Source organism: Grampus griseus (assembly GCF_964374135.1).
Source record: "Grampus griseus genome assembly, chromosome: 11".
NCBI classification, from domain to species: domain Eukaryota; kingdom Metazoa; phylum Chordata; class Mammalia; order Artiodactyla; family Delphinidae; genus Grampus; species Grampus griseus.
Window position 1 is genome coordinate 98400675 of NC_139005.1, and position 16764 is coordinate 98417438.

At 57.0% G+C, this 16764-nt stretch overlaps 1 protein-coding gene across 1 annotated transcript in view; it reads right to left on the minus strand.

Moving 5' to 3' along the window:
* Positions 1–11790, minus strand: part of KIAA0930 — a 40067-nt gene extending 28277 nt beyond the window's left edge. The window contains exon 1 of the mRNA XM_082666072.1: positions 11637–11790. Coding sequence (XP_082522198.1) covers positions 11637–11700 — 64 coding nt within the window. The 5' untranslated portion in view covers positions 11701–11790. The remainder of the gene's footprint in view (positions 1–11636) is intronic.
* Between the last annotated feature and the right edge of the window lie 4974 nt (positions 11791–16764).

Genomic DNA, 16764 nt, shown 5'->3' on the forward strand with positions numbered 1-16764 from the left:
TGAACGAGGGCCTTCCCCTCTCTCAGCCTCATCTTCTTCGTCTGCCGGCAGGGGTGACACCCCCCTTCACCACAGGCTGCTATGGGAACGACCCAGTGCTGGGCCTGCAGTAACGGGGCGGCAGCCGGACTCGCAGGGAGGCTCCCAGACACGTGCCCCGCCTGAGATGACGCCATCCCCGCTCCCTGCGCGGCTCAGCAGCTCCAGCCTAAGTCGACTCCTTGGGGTTTGCCACACGGAGCGGGGGCGGGACGAGGGCTCCCAGGAGCTGAGCAAGAGCTGATGAGCCCCACGGGGTGGGCAGCTCCCTCCTCCCCGGGGCCGGAGGAAGCTGGAATGCTAGGCGCCCGCCTCCCGGCAGGGGCCGCAGTCTTGGGGACCACCCGAGGCAGCACCGGCCACCAGGTGCTGTGGATCGGTAGGACGGACCTGCAGACAAAGCTGGGGGCTCGGCGGGCATGACAGCTACAGCCCCGAGCGTGACGGTGTAGCTCTGGGTGGTGGGACGACCGGGTTCTTATTTCCATCTCTGGGCTGCAGGGTGGCGTATGCAATTCTTCCTACTTCTGCTTCTTCCTATTTCATTTCCGTTGTCCCTGAATCAGAGCACAGGGCAGCACTGACCTCCCTGAGGCGCAGTGTAGCTGGCCCTGCTTTTGTCAAGTGGCTTGGGTTAGGCAGTAATGCCTGTGGACTGCTGACCACACACCCCAGAACCACGGGCTGCGAACAGTGGTCCACGTCAACCTTCCTCTCCCCATTTTACCTAAGAGGAAACTGAGAGCTGGAAGGGGGAAGGGCTCTGCCCACAGAGACTCCCACAGGCCCCCTGGCCTTGACCCAGGGCCGTCACCTGTCACGGGCAGCCTCCGTGACACTCTCTGATGCTCTAGGTCTGGAGGCTGACCTCTGCCCGAGGTGGACGCAGGGCAGTAATCAGTCCTACTCTGCCAGGAGAACGGAGGCCCAGAGAGCTGCAGCGACTTCCCCAAAGTGACACAGCATTCAGGGAAAATTAATTTCTGAGCCTCCTCTGCCTTCTTCCCTGCTCTGTCTCTGCCCAGCGGGACCCCCCGTGAGGACGGCTCCACTCAAGGGCTACCTCTCCAAGAAATGACCACCCTCTTCACTCAACAGATACGAACCCATCGATTCATCACCCACACTCCCCTCACAGCCCCTTCCCTGGGCCTCGCTCCACCATCAGTCCCACCCTGAGCTGGCACAAGGGATGCAGAGCCAGTGCCAATGACCCTGCAGGGGACCCCAGGGGGTGAGGGAAAAGAAGTCACACACAGGAGGCTATGCAGCGTCACAGGACTGACGGCAGAAATCAGTACAGGTGCCGTCAAGAACGAAGGAGGGGGGGCCCAGCTGATCCTCTCAAGGGGTCAGGAAAGGGCCAGACGGGCCCTTGAGCCGAGAACTGAGAGGTGAGGCTCCCCTGACAGATGGGGCGACAGAGTGGCAAAGTGTGGAGGAGCCCCCGAGAAGACTCACACGGCTGGGGCTTAGCTGTCAGCAGGGCCAGGTCGGAAAGGATCTTGAACTCTGACTTGTAGGCCTCAGAGGTTTCTAGGGGTGTAAGCAGCAGAGTATAACACAGTCGGGAGCGGCAGCCGTGGTGGGACGGAGGGCCAGGCGCGGGGGCTGGTGTAGTCCAGCCCACAGGTGACCCAGGTGGGGATGAGGGATGGCTCAGGGCAGACAGAACTCGGCCACAGCTGGAGGGGCAGGTGAAGAAGGGCTGACCCTTGCCCAGTCTCAGTCAGGCTGAGCTGGAGGCGACACACTCTGGGGAGACAGGTGTTCGAGGGCAGTCAGCAGTGGGGGCTGGTCCAGGGAGTGTCTGGGCTGGTCCGTGATGGGTGTGGGTGGGATCAGGGGGCGGCATGACCGGTTACCCTCTACCCACCTGCCTCTACCATCTCCCGGGGAAGCTCTCAGCCCCGGGAAGCAGGGCCAAGCCCAGTCCAGCTCTGCATCCCCGGGTGCTCAGTCGCTATGGCCTGCACGAGGGAGGCAACAGTGACTACGGTTACCTAAAAATGTACACTGAGAGAGGGGTGGAGATCGCAGAAAAGGTGAGCAATCAACTGGCACGAGGGTCTTGGGTGGCAGTGCGGCTGCAATGGTGCCCGTGAGCAACGTTCCAGAAAGAACGAGAAGGCAGAAGCCCAGGCCCGCCTCACTCGAGGTCCCCGTCACTTTGAGCCTCAACCCCCCTCTGTAAACAGGGACAAAACCCGCCCATGATTCCGCTCAGCAGCTGTGAGCACCAGTGAGGACGCGGCAGAGCCCTTTGTGAAAGTCGGGCTCTTTCCTGACGATCTTGGTAGTACACGCTCCCTGTAAAGAGTAGTTTGTACTCTGCTTTTCTCACTTGTTCTGTCCTAAGTGTTGTCCCAAGTGTAAACAGTCAAGATTCAAAGCACGTCCCAAACCAAAGGGTTTTTACACTAAAGATAAACAGCGACAGCACCTCCAACTACAGGACTAAAAATTAAGCCCCTCTCCTTTTCACTTTGCCAAGAGACATTTCTCACGTATCCACTGGTCATTCAAGGGAGGCAAAGAACATATCCTATAAAACAGGGGTCCCAACCCCCAGGCCACGGACTGCTACCGGTCCGGGCCGCACAGCAGGAGGTGAGCGGCGGGGGAGCCAGCGAAGCGCCGCCTGTATTTATGGCCGCTCCCCATCGCTAGCATTACTGCCTGAGCTCCACCTCCTGTCAGGTCAGCAGCGGCATGAGCTTCTCGCAGGAGCGTGAGCCCTACTGTGAACGTGCCTGCGAGGGATCTAGGTTGCGCACTCCTTATGAGAATCCAATGCCTGGTGATCTGAGGGGGAGCTGAGGCAGTGATGCTAGCGCCAGGGAGTGGCTGCACATACGGCTTATCGTTAGCAGGGAGGTTTGACTGCACAGAGACCGTAATAAATCAGTTGCTTGCAGACTCATATCAAAACCCTATCAGTGAGTGGCAAGTGAAAACAAGCTCAGGGCTCCCACTGATTCTGCATTACGGTGAGTTGTATCATGATTTCATTATATATTACAATGTAATAATAATAGAAATAAAGTGCACAATAAATGTAATGTGCTTGAATCATCCCCAAACCATCCCACCCCCACACTCCGGTCCATGGAAAAACTGTCTTCCACGAAACCAGTCCCTGGTGCCAAGAAGGTTGGGGACCGCTGCTTTAAAAGACTCAGGCTAACAGGGTATTTGTCTTGTATCCCATCAGACACAAGACTCCCTTTTTAGGGACTTCCCTGGTGGTCCAGTGGTTAAGACTCCACGCTCCCTATGCAGGGGACCCGGGTTCGATCCATGGTCAGGGAACTAGATCCCACGTGCCGCAACTAAGAAGCCCGCATGCCACAACTAAAAAAGATCCCACATGCCGCAACTGAGGCCCGGCGCAGCCAAATAAATAAAAATAAGTAAGTGAATATTAAAAAGGTGGTCCCTCCCAAGTGAGCTGACGCTCATCCTGCGCGGCCTGGACCGTGCAGAGGGTCCTCCCCCAGCTGGACAGCCCTTACCTCGGCCCCCAGACGCCCTGACCCCTCATCTGCAGGTTCACCAACAACCTCTCAGCTCCTGCTGCAGCCAGCTGGGCCCTGAGGGGCCTCCTTGTGCTTCTCTCCCTCCACAGCCCAGCCCGGTCACTGCACACGGAAAGTAAGGACACCCTGCCCTGCCCCCAGTGGGCCTCGATCTCTTTACCTGAACCGAGACAACAGGCGGGAGGGCCCATCGGGCATTCTGGCTCTGGTGCTCAGTCTGCCAGGGCCCTCTCGCAGCTTCACCTACCTGTCGGCACAGCAACAGCGACAGGCTGGTTGAATTCTGGATCTTTCTTGTCCATCTCGGCTCCCCCGGGATGGCTGTGACCCTGAGGATGTTCTGCTGCCCAAGCCAAAACCAGGAGGTGGGGAGCAAGCTGCCAGATCAGCCCCGACGCCAGGAGGGCGCGACGTCGGGCAGAGGGACATCACGTCCGCTCTCGGAAGAACACCTGTCCCAAAGCCGCGCAGCAGCAGCAAGAGGACGGACTGGAGGGCTGCCGATCACACCCAGCACTGTCTCCCCACCCATACCAGCCCCCGGAGGGTAAGAGCCAGGACCAAGGCCTGCACTGCACCCACAGGCAGCCTGGCACCCGTGCTGATGCGGGGGCCACCGTCTGTTGTACCCGAGGCTGGGCGGGCAGGGGCCGCGCAGAGCTGGAAGTGAGAGGGTCTTGGAGGCGAGGAGCAGCCTGGGCCACTCAGTTCCCAGGCTTCCCTGTCCCCAGCTGCAGGACAAAGGACACCTGCCTCCCCCACTCAGCAGGCAAGCCTGCAATCCCAGGGAGGAGACAGGCCTGGAGAATCACCGACCAGCGGGCAGCCGGCCCCAAGCCCCGTCTGAGGCTGGATCCTCTCTCAGCAGCTGGCACACCCGGGTGCCAGGAAGCCGCCACCCGCCACTCACCTTTCTTCCTGTTTGTACCAATGCCAATGATTCAGAACGTTTTCCATGGCACTTCCATGATAGTCCAGTCGTTAAGAATCCGCCTTCCAATGCAGGGGGTGCAGGTTCGATCCCCTGTCAGGCAACTAAGATCCCACAGGCCGTGGGGCAACTAAGCTCATGCGCCACAACTACTGAGGCCACGTGCCGCAACTACAGAGCCCGGGCGCCGCAACTACTGAGCCCACACGCCACAACTAGAGAGAAGCCCATGCGCTGCAGCAGAGGATCCCGCATGTCGCAACTAAGACCTGACACAGCCAAAAATTAAAATAAATAAATAAATAACAGAAAGTTCTCCATGAGTTTGGTAAACTTCTGTCTGCCACCCGCCACATCCACCTATGGTCCTAGTCCTGCCTTGGGGGTCAGACAGCAGCCTCTAAGAAATGGCCTCCCAGGTTGGCAGCCGAAAGAAGTCATCCAAATGCAGAAAGCTTCGCACAAATGAAGAGCCCTGTTGCAAGCTATTTATAAGAGTGAAAAACTGGATCCAAGCTACGTTTCCCACAAGACAAAACCGATTAAGTAAATTATGGCACATCCACTCAACTATCCTGTATCATTTAAATAATGTTTAGAGTTTGAACAACACGGAAACGTTTTAGGAATTTTAAGTGAGAAAGCATGATTAAGAAACTTTATGCGTAGAATATCAAGTATTCTTTAAAGGGGCTTTAAAAAGATTGGAAAGCAAGATGTTGTTAACAGTGTGACTACGTGATTGGAACTATGAGTAATTTTTTTCCATTCTTTATATTTTCCAGTTTCTATATTGTACATGTAACATTTTTTATTTTATTTTATTTTTTTTTGTGGTACGCAGGCCTCTCACTGTCATGGCCTCTCTCGTTGCGGAGCACAGGCTCCGGACGCACAGGCTCAGCGGCCATGGCTCACGGGCCCAGCCGCTCCGCGGCATGTGGGATCTTCCTGGACCGGGGCACGAACCCATGTCCCCCGCATCGGCAGGCGGACTCTCAACCACTGTGCCACCAGGGAAGCCCGTGTAACATTTTTTAATTGGAAAAAACTTGTCTGGGGATTTTGATGCTGTTTTTTTAACAAGCGTCCCGCTCAGGGCTTCTCTGCAGTGGCCTCATGGCTCGGCTGGTAGTCCTGAGCCCGCCCAGCCCAGTGAAGGAGGCAGATGTAAATAAGGAGCCAGCGCTGCAAGGAGGGGGCACGGCTTGTGCAAGGCCTCAGGGCAGCGGCAGAGCGGGCACTGGCGCCCAGGCCAGGGGAGGGGGCGAGGATGCCAACACAGCTGATGGCCCTCTCGCTTTGCCAAGAATCCCTGCAGCCATGACCCTCAGTCTCCTTAGAGTGCGAGGTCCAGCGTCCTCAGCGTTCTCTGGAAGGATGCAGAGTCCCTGCCTTGGGAGAGGACCACTCCAGCAGCTGCCTGGGCTGCTCCAGCCCCAGAAACGGATAGAGGCCAGAACCCACAGGCCTTAAAAATAGGCGCAGGAACCGAAAGAGACACCACTGCCACTCTAAACGGCCACACTTCCTCCTCGCGGCACTGCCCCAGAACCGGCTCTGCCTGCCTTGGGGACGGAGGGCCCCAGGGGAACCCAGAAAAACTGGCACCAGCCACTGCAAAGCAGTCTGAACTTCAGAGCTTGAATCCAACCCTAATTCCACATGCGGGCACTGGGCCAGATGTTTGTGTCCTTTATAACAACAACAGCATAGAGGGTCAACGCCGTGCCAGGGCTTGTGCTGGGTCTGTTCCTACCACATCTCCTGCAGTCCTCACGGGGTGGCATGAGGCTGTGCGTGTCCCTTCTCAGACAATTTCCATGATCCTACAGACTTTGTTGTCTCCACTTTACAGATGAGGACCCAGAAGCTCCAAACGGTGGCGTGCTTAGGCCCCCGTTCTTCCCTTCCAGCCACACCTCCCATGAACATCCCCCGCCCACCACTACGCCCAGCTACACTGCACCGAGCAAGACAGAGGGCTGGGCCGAGCGTGCAAGGTCCTCTTCCCGATTCACAGGGTGGTGTCAGGTGCCTGGCACGTGTAGGTGTTCAGCGCAGAGGCGAGGCTCACAGGAAGGCAGTCTCCCCCGTACTCCTCTGGCTCATTCCAGAACTCTCTACAGGACGGCTACTGGCACCTGACATGCCTCGGCTGGAACCCCAGGAACCCCAGTTCTGCTACCTCCCAGTTACGTGACCTTGGGTGAGTCACTTTCCCCTCTGAAGCTTCGTTTCCTCATCTGCAAAATGGGCTTTTAACAGAACCTGCCTCCACAGGAGGTGCTGCTGCAGGTCCAGCGGGGCTGGCACACGGCACGTGAGCAGCATCCCTCGTGCTAACGGCCTCTCCAGTGCTGGCCGGTCCACGAGTCAAACACTCGCCGAGCTGCTGAAGGCCAGGCCAAGCGAACACCAAAGTCCCAGCCGGGCGCTCAGAGCCCCAAACATCGCTCCAGCCTCAACTCCCACAGCCAGGCTTCAAGCCTCCCTGCTCCTCCAGGCAAGTCCTGCCCACCCTAACCCCCTCTCAAAGGCCACGCCTGCACGAACCCCGCTGGTCGGCCAAGGTGGCTCCCTTCTCTGTGCCCCTCACAACCCCTCACACCTCGACTTGGGCCCTTCCTCAGCCCACCTCGTGCCAAGCAGCTGAGCACACCTATGGTGGCCAGGCCACACGCACCCGAGGACAGGTGTGAGGGCTTCACCCCTGCTAAGAGCCCAGACAGATTCTGCCACTTACTGGCCATGGGACTGGGGCATGTTACTTCACCTCTAACCCTGTGCTTCTTCACCAGGACAAAGAGAGCAGTTTAATGATACCTACCTTAAAGGATTATTTTGACGATAAAAGGAAATGGTGAATGTGAAACACTCCTTTTGTCCCACAGCACTCCAAAGAGAGAGAAAATTCCCCAGGCCACCTAAAAGGGGGCGAGGGCCCAAGAATAAACAGCTCTAAAATGCTCAGCCTTGGGGACTTCCCTGGCAGTCCAGTGGTTAGGACTTCGCGCTCTCACTGCCGAGGGCACGGGTTCAATCCCTGGTCGGGGAACTAAGATTCCGCAAGCCATCCGCGGCCATGGGAAAAAACAATACAGTAAAATAAATTGAAAAAATAAAATAAAATAAAACGCTCAGCCTAGGCAGGGCCCAAAGACAAGCAGCACGGGGAAGGCCCCTCTGCCACTCAGACCCGAGTCGTGTCCACGTGACTTGACCAAACGCCAGGGGTGTGCTGCCCCTGTTGAAGGGAGCCTGCCCACACAGCATGCATGCGCTGACATCCAGAGCCCATTAGAAGGCCCAAGCCCCAGGAGGAAGTGTCAGGCAGGCTATCTCCACCTTTGTTACAGACATCTGCATCACACAACATGTGGGCATTGGACCACCCGATTCTTCCCAACTCAGAGACTCTGGAGCCCCGCTCAGGCCGCCTCAGCCATCAGCCTGGCTCACCTGCTACCTGGAATCACAGGCAGTTTCCTGTGGATAAAACGCCAAAATCCTGCTCAAAATCCTGCACAGCCCTGGCTGCTTCCAGCAGGATTTTTACTTCAGCCAAGTCACCTGTGTATCTGGCTCTCTGTCCCCTCAACTGCACCCACACCCCACGCAGCACGGATCAAGGCTGATCCCCCCACCCGGCGTGGAGCAAGTCCTCAAAAAAACGCCTCTACTGCAGAGGCCACATCAGACAGATTCAAAAATCAGGTTGGGATCTCCAAGGTACTTTTCATCATGCAACCAAGAGACAATGCGGGCAGGGAGAAGGGCGTAGTCGCCTTCTCTCATCTCATAGACAGACATTGTTACTTAAATGATAACAGCGGGACTTCCCTGGTGGCGCAGTGGTTAAGAATCTGCCTGCCAGTGCAGGGGACACGGGTTCAAGCCCTGGTTCGGGAAGATCCCACATGCCGCGGAGCAACTAAGCCCATGCGCCACTACTGAGCCTGCGCTCTAGAGCCCGTGAGCCACAACTACTGAGCCCGCATGCCACAACTACTGAAGCCCATGCGCCTAGAGCCCGTGCTCCGCAACAAGAGAAGCCACCGCAATGAGAAGCCTGCGCACTGCAACCAAGAGTAGCCCCCGCTCGCCGCAACTAAAGAAAGCCCACGCACAGCAACGAAGACCCAATGGAGCCAAAAATAAATATATAAATAAATAAATTAATTGTTTTAAAAAAGAGGGATTTCCCTGGTGGTCCAGTGGCTAAGACTCTGTGCTCCCAATGCAGGGGGCCCGGGTTCAATCCCTGGTCAGGGAAGTAGATCCCACAGGCCGCAACTGAGACCCGGTGCAGCCAAATAAATAAATAAATAAATCAAAGAAATGACAACAGATTGTCCAGGGTCAAGCGTCTCCCCCAGAGGCTCCCTTATACCTTCAAAACAACCTGAGGTTAGTTCTGAACAACCTAAGCTTTAATTAAACAACAACAACAAAAATCTGGGAGGTTTAAGTTAATTCATAAATGTAACAGGTTGTCCCAGCTGCCAAGTGGAGATGAGCGGGTGACATGGTGAAAGTGCTTTGGGGAGGGCGTTCTGGGCTCACGCCTGGGTGCTCGGGCCAATCATTCTGTCCTAACTCTACTTTGGGTGTGAAGTCACTGTTTAGCTTGTCCCTCCCTGAACATCACATTTTCATCTGAAAAATGAAAGAGACGGCAACGTGAGCCCTTCTAAGGCTTTAATCTTCCAACTTCCTTGCCCGTCCACACCCTTCCTTCCCCAGCCCAGAAAGTAATCCTCTCATTCATTTGCTGAGTGTGCCCTGGGGCTCTGCTCTGCATGGGCCCCGTGCTGGGCACTGAGGAGACTTAGACTTGGGCAATGCCGTGTGTGTGTATGGGGTGGGGGGGGTCACCTGCTAACTGGGGAGACAGCCACACAGACCATCACAGTGCCACCCATGGTCGTCCGTTCATCCACCAGACGCGAACCCAGTACAAAGAAAGCACAGGCAGCAGGACGGGGCGGAGGAAGGGTCCCCGGGTGGCAGCATTAGCTCTGAGGCCTGAAGGGAGACCTGCACGTGCTTGCAGGGCAGGTTAAGTATGAGGTAGCTTTCCAGGCGCAGAAAAGAGCAGAAATAAAAGTGCAGCGCATCAGAGCACTACAGGGACTGAGTTCTGAGGGGCTGGGGGTGGTAAGATGGGAAGAGCTTGTGCATGAGGGGGGACTAGAGGCAGGAGGGGAGACACAGCAATAGTGCAAGCACCAGGCTGTGCTCTTGGCCTACTGTGGGCAGGTCCCCTCCCCAGATGCAGCGCAGTAGGTGCGACAAGGCCTGGTTGGGACGTTTGCGGGGACAGGCACTGGGGTCCCACTGACCGGGGTCAATCCCAGCTATACAGCTTCCTCGCAGGCTGTCCCTGGGCTAGTGTCTCGCCTCTCTGAACTTCAGGCTCCACATCGGTGAAGTGGAGATAATGTTCCTATATCTGGCAAGGTCAGTATCGAATTGACAGAGCCTGCATAAGGCACCTGGCACACACTGAGTACCCAGGAAATGCCAGGTGCTACAGCAAATTATTGTTCTTAGGGGGTGGCAGTGCAGGCTCCTGGGGGCAGGGACTGTCTACAGGGCAGAGGGATGCTCAGGGGACAGTAGGACCGTGTTGACAGGGGAGTGAGGAGGGGTGCCCGGAGCTGCTGAGCAAACAGAGCTGAGGGGCCTGAGCAATGGTCCCTCCGACCCCTCCCCTCTCAGACACTCTGTGCCAGGTGACAGGCGGCCTGCCAGGCGGGCATGCAGCCGGGCACACAGTAGGTGCTCAATGAACATGTGCTGAATGAACAAATGAGGACCCTTCCATTTCTGCTCGAAACTAATTAGTGACGCCTTTTCAGAAGAGACCAAAGAACCTCTGTCCTCGTCCACCCCGGCCTGTAGACACCCTACCCCCACCCCCATGCTTGAGGAAAGCTTTGTTCCAGGGCAGGCTGGGCTGAGACCTGCTGAGGCGAAGTATCTTGTACCAAGTCCGCCTCCTGCAAAAAAGGAGGCCGCAAATTTATTTCCTCTCGTCTTCCAGCCTCCAGGGTGTGGCCTGCTGAGGGGCCTGGAATGCCTTGTGACCTTAGGTGGGGATGCGCTGGCTCTTTGGGACTCAGTTTCCCCAATGGTGAATGAAAGGGAGTGGGTAGGGCAGAATCTCCAAGGTTTACATTCCCTTCTCCACAAAGTGCTGTCGCCCCCTCAGACAGCCCCAGCCCAGACTGGGGATGAGGGTGGGGCTGGGGGGTGGCTGAGAACGTGGTATGAAGTCATTCCCGCAGGAAGAAGGGAGGGGTCTTTTCAGAGAGAAAACGGCCTCCTCGGGCTTTAGTCTGAACACGATCCGTCAGTAGCCATCACTTCACGCCCAGCCATGACGGAAGACCCCACCTACACCTGGAGCCCCAGGCTCTCTCAAACCACACGGGGCACCTCCACCCCACGTCACCGGCCCATCTAGGACTTAGGGCCTCCTTAGAGCAGCATCACACCCAGAGAGGCGGCCGGCCCCGCTCCCGCTGCCAAGCGGGTGGGTTCATGGGGCGACGGTCCAACAGGTCCCCAGTTAGAGCCAATGTGCAGAGAGAGCGGTGCGGGAAGACAAAGGCTTCAGGACGCCGGAGACCTGCCCTCCCGGCGAGCTGGGACGGTGGCCGGGGCAGCTGGCAGGGAGGTCTGCCCGGAGCCCACGGGGCCCCGGCCCTGCCATGTCGGGCTCCGGGTCTCCCCAGATCCAGCGCCCGCACTCCCTGCAGCGGCACTGAGGCCCCGGGGAGGGCTTCTTGGAGAAGGAAGAGGCCTGGCGGAGCCACGGAGGGGAAGGAGGGAGACGGGCAGACGCCCGGATGGACAGACAGAGGGAGACGCCGAGTGACCCGGGAGACAGACACACAGGGACGAGAGCGTGCCGGACCGCTCTCGGGACCAAAATCAGAGACGGAGACGCGGAGGCACAGGAAACAGCCGGACGCGGGGAGCCGGGGGCGTGAGGGGGATGCGACACGCAGGGAGCCCCAGAGACACACGCAGAGACAGAGACGCGCAGAGACACCCAGAGGCGCGCACACCCCGACGACGCGGCGGCCCCGGCCTCGACCCCGGCCGACCCCACTCACCGAGGCCGCAGACCTCGCGGCGCAGGCTGAGGCGGCCGCGCTCCTCGGCTATGGCGCGCAGCATGTGCTGCAGCGAGCGCTCCTCGGCCTCCGCGCCGCCCGCAGGTTCCGGGGAGGCGGCGGCGGCAGCGGCGGCGGCGGGGAGGGCGGGCGGCCCGGCCCGGAGCCCCGCGGGCGCGGGTGCCGAGGCGCAGGCCCAGCCCGGCGGCCGCGCGGAGGCCATGCCGGGCCCCGGCTCATCGCCTGCGCCGCGCCCGCGGGGGCCCCCGGCGCGCCCCGCCGCCCCCGCCCCGGCGCCGCCCGCCGCGAGCACCAGTGAAGCCACAATCCGCCTTTGTGCACGTCACCGCCCCCGCCGCCGCCTCCGCCGCCTCCGCCTCCTGCCGAGCCCAGTGAGGCGAGCGCACCTCCGCGTTGCCGACACTGCCCGCCCGCCTCCAGGCCGCCGCCTGCCCCGCCCCGCCTCGCCCGGCCCGCCCCCAGGCCATCCGGACCCCGCCCCGGTAGCTGCCCGCCCCGCCCCTGCCCGCCCTCAGGCCACACCCCAGCCATCCAGGTCCCGCCACCGCCCTCAAGACCACGACCCCGATCAGCTAGACCCCGCCCCTTGCGCGTCAGGCCCCACCCCAGACCCGCCCAAGGCCACGCCCAGGGCCGCCCTCCTCTGACCTCCCGCCGCGGACCTACCGGGCTGGCTCCCTTCCCCATCCTCCAACCCCCGGTCCGCTCCGGCCCCGCCCCCCCAAGCGTCTAGCCTCCGGTGACCTCCGACTCCGGCCAAGCTTTTCCTCAAATGGCTCTCGGGATCCCGCCTCGGCCTTCGCCGGCCCCTCCACCCCTGCGCCCACTTTCTCCAGGCCCTCCCCGCAAGGCCCTCCCCAAGACCGACCTCAGCCCCTGCACGCCCTCGGGCAGTTTGGCGTCTCTGAGCTCCTCCCATCGCCCCTTCCGGGCCGTACCCCCCGCCCCCGCCCCGCCTTGCCCCGCGAGAGACTGACTTTGTCCCCTGCCCTCCCCATTGCCACCCTCCGTTTCTCCTCAGTCAAGTTGTCAGGACCGGTTTCCCCCGGGAACTTCCTCTTCAGAACCCAGAAAGAGGTCACCCTCCGCCATAAAGAGGTCTCATGGGGGGACGGTGGCAGAGCCCCTCCTGCCCCCAGACTCCTCCGCCTGGCGCAGTGCCGGGCGTTGAGAAAGGCTCTGAGCCTGTTTCCTCAGCTGTACGATGGGGTCTCGCTCCGAGTGTTAACTAGGTATGAGGGTGTTGAGGCGTGGAGAGGTATGAGGTCAGCTGGCCACATGCTCCTGATGAAGGCCAAGGTCCAGTGGGCATCCATCCGCGTGCTGGCCTCCACTGAGAGAGGAAGATCTAGGTGAGAGGCAGCTAGAGGCCCTTCCCAGACCTCAGCCCCCGTGGCCCATTTCTAAGGACCTGGGAGATGCGAATGGAGGGAGAGTGCTGAGATTTCCCAACTAGCTAAATGGCCAAGGACATCCCCCTACAGTCACACTAGCCTCCGTCCACAGACCCATCAAGGAGGGGCCTGCCTCCAGGCCCCACCCCGCTTCCCTTCTCCCCATCCTTGTAACACACGCTTCCTCATTTCCTTTGGGTCCCAGAGTCACCTCCTCTAAGAGCCTGCCCTGACCACCTTACCTAAAACACCAGCTTCCCTCTCCTCTAGCCCTTTACCCTGCTTTATTTTTCTTCACAGCGCAGCACTTACCTCCAGTGACATCCCATTATATAGCTATGTGTTCTGTTCATTGTCTGACTTCCCCACTGAGGAAGGGGTCTGTCTTCTGCACAGCTGTGTTCCCTGTGCCTGGAACATTGCCCCGCACGAAGTAGATGCCCAATAAATACATGTGGGATGTGCAAATGAAGAATGAATGAGAGGCCTGATAGGGAAGCGGGGAAGTGGAATAGGCAGTAAGGGACTGTGGGGTATGGCAACTGCCCTGGAAGAAGAAATGGGCGGTCCGGATCGTGCTTCAGGCCTCATGGCTTGTTTTGTGTCACCAGGCCTTGCGTGCCTCAGGCCAGGGCCGGAGCCTGACACTTCTGTGTCCCCAGCACCGGGCACAGGGGAGGGGAGGGGTTGGGAGGCTCTGCAGAGAAGTGTGGAGTGAGAGAAGTAATGAAGCCAATGACCAGCAGTGTGTGTATGTTCTCCTCTGGGCCTGCTTCTGCATCTGTGAAATGAAGACGCTGGCCTGAGGGCTATGGCCTCTGGTTCTGAGTCCGGACAGCTGGGATTCAGGCTGGTAAAATGGGAAATGGGAATGGCTGAGCAAGGGCCCAGAGGCTGGCAATTCCAGGGGTCATCTCTCTCTTTGTTTCCCCAAACTCCACCATGACCCTGCCTGCCCCACTGCCACCCGTATGCTTGTGCTCTCCCCCTTGCTGGAAATCCTTTCTTCTCCTCAGCTGTGTTCATCTTCGGGACCCACTTTCCCTGGGAAGCCTTCTGGTTAGGGCTGGTCAATGCATTTGTATTCTTATCGCTTTCACAAACTCCCTACACACACACACACACACACACACACACACACACACACACATACACACACACACACACACAGTTACCTCCATAGATTCTGTGCCAGAGGACCCTCATCGAATCAACGCATCCCATTTTCCCTGGCATCCAGCCCAGGACAGGTGCCAGAAAATATTCATTGAATGAATAAATGAACAGCGCTTGGGCTCTTTCCTTTTCATTCAATCATACTCCAAGTATTGACCACATAGGAATTTTTTTTAATATTTATTTATTTGTTTATTTATTTGGCTGTGTCGGGTCTTAGCTGCACACTCCAGATCTTTCCTTGTGGCATGCAGGCTCTCCAGTTATTGTGCGAGGGCTCCAGAGCGTGTGGGCTCAGTAGTTGCGGCACACAGGCTTAGTTGCCCTGCGGCACTTGGGATCTTAGTTCCCCGACCAGGGATCGAACCCGCGTCCCCTGCATTGGAAGGCGGATTTTTAAGCACTGGACCACCAGGGAAGTCCCAGGAAATTTTTTAATGTCAACAAATGTTGAATAATGTTTTGGACTTGAAGTTGGCATGAGCAGGGCTTCTGGGCACGTTCTGTTTCTTGATCTGAGTGTTGATTTACATTGGCGTGGTCAGTTTCTAAAAATCAGACTGTAACTTTTTGAGTTATGGACTTTTCTGTATATATGCAGAATGTAAAATAGAATTAAAAATAAAAAGATTTAAAATCCTTGAAAAAATTCTGGTTTAGCCATATTCCCCATGACAGTGAAAATGTTCTTTTCTGCAAAGAAGTGAAATGTGTATTTTAGAGAGACCGCTGAGGGGAAAAGAAGAATACGTAGGCAGAACAATGGCCCCCAAAGATGTCCAACCCCAATCCCTGGGATCTGTGAATATATATTACCTTACGTGGTAAAAGAGCCTTTGCAGATGTGATTAGGTTGAAGCTATTGAGATGGAGAGAGTACCCTGAATTATCCATGTTTGCCCACTGTAATCACATACATTCTTTAAATTGGAGATTTCCTGGCCGTAGTCAAAGAGACGTGACAACAGAAGAATGATCAGATAAATGCAATGCTGCTGGTCTTGAAGGTTAAGGAAGGGGCCACAAGTCAAGGGATGCAGGCAGCTTCTAGAAGCTGGAAAAGGCTAGGAAACGGATTCCCTCCTAGAGCCTCCAGAAAGGAACACAGCCCTGCCTGCGCCTTGATTTTAACCCGGTGAGTACCACCCACCCCCACTTCCTCCAGACGTATTTCTAACCCGTGGAACTATAAGATAATAAATTTGTGTTGTTCTAAGGCACTTACTTCATTAGTTTGTTATTGGCAGCAACAGAAAACCAAGACGATGGGCAAACCTGAGGTGGAGGGAATCACGTAAGCTCTCCACTCCAACGATTCCTTCCCCAAGGTTTATTTTGCAAACAGCCCTAGAGCAGCAATAAGGCAACGTCTAGCGAAAAGAAAAATCAACCACAACCGATCTGCTTTGATAGGTCTGCTTAGGTCTGTTGCTTCATTCCCCGACATCCTTGCCCCGTAGACCTGGACACCATCCTTGGGTGTATGAGGGACAACAGCTTTGATGGTTCATGTCTTTCTCTTTAAACGTTTGGGGCTGATCTCCTTCAAAGGGCCAGTGAGTGTTAGAAACAAATGCTGCCAGAGAGCTCTTCTCCCAGGCACTGGTCAGAGAAGCCGCCAGTTCCTACACGAGTGCCTGGCCGCCAAGCTCCTCTTCTCTGGGCATCGTCTACTGCCCATAGAATGGCACGTGGGGCTGGGTGATCTCTGAGAACCCCCCTGGCCATAGAAAAGACAATTTCTGGAAGTAGGTCAGGAGTAAATAGCCTCGCCTGGGGTGGATGAGCACAAGGTCCAAGGGGCAGGTTCAAAGGCTTCCTCATCCACCCTGATAATCTGTTGAAACTTTTTTGCGGTCACATGAATGTGTTGTCAGCAGCTTCCCAGCCTGACTTCCCCCCTTCTTGTGACTCAGGTTCTTGGAATTCCTGTTCCTCAGGCTTCGTTTTCATCTGGAAAATTAAATCCAACCGCCCCCAGCTCAAGACTGCAACAACTTCTCCAACACTGGGTGCTTCTCACGTGCTACCAAGGCCGAGGAGCCACCTGTGAAGGTTCAACAGCCTTCATTCTCCCCTCCTCTGACCCCTTCCACCGTCCGCCTGACACGCGAAATATCTTCTCATCCTCAGCTGTTGGCAGAAACTCTACCTTTAGCACTCCACTTTTTTTTTTTAATAGATCTCTGCTAAAATTTCCCCAGAGGGGATAACCTTAAAATTATTATTAGACACCGACACACGGGGAGAAGAAAGGATTCAGAGGTTTTGAAAGAGGGAGTGCCTGCTGGGGTTGGGGGCTGGGGAGATACATAACTAATGTTTCTTGAGGGACTGCTTTATGCCAGAAGATACACGAACGTGGACAAGAATAATCCTGAGCCCCAGAAGGCAACTGGTGTTGTCTTCTGTGTTAGATGAGACAAGCAGAAACCAGAGAGGTTGAGTCACACTCAAAAATCACACAGCAAGTTAAACCTGGAGGCCAGATTCGAACCCTGGAAGACAGCCACCCACACACCATCTGGCATCAGCTC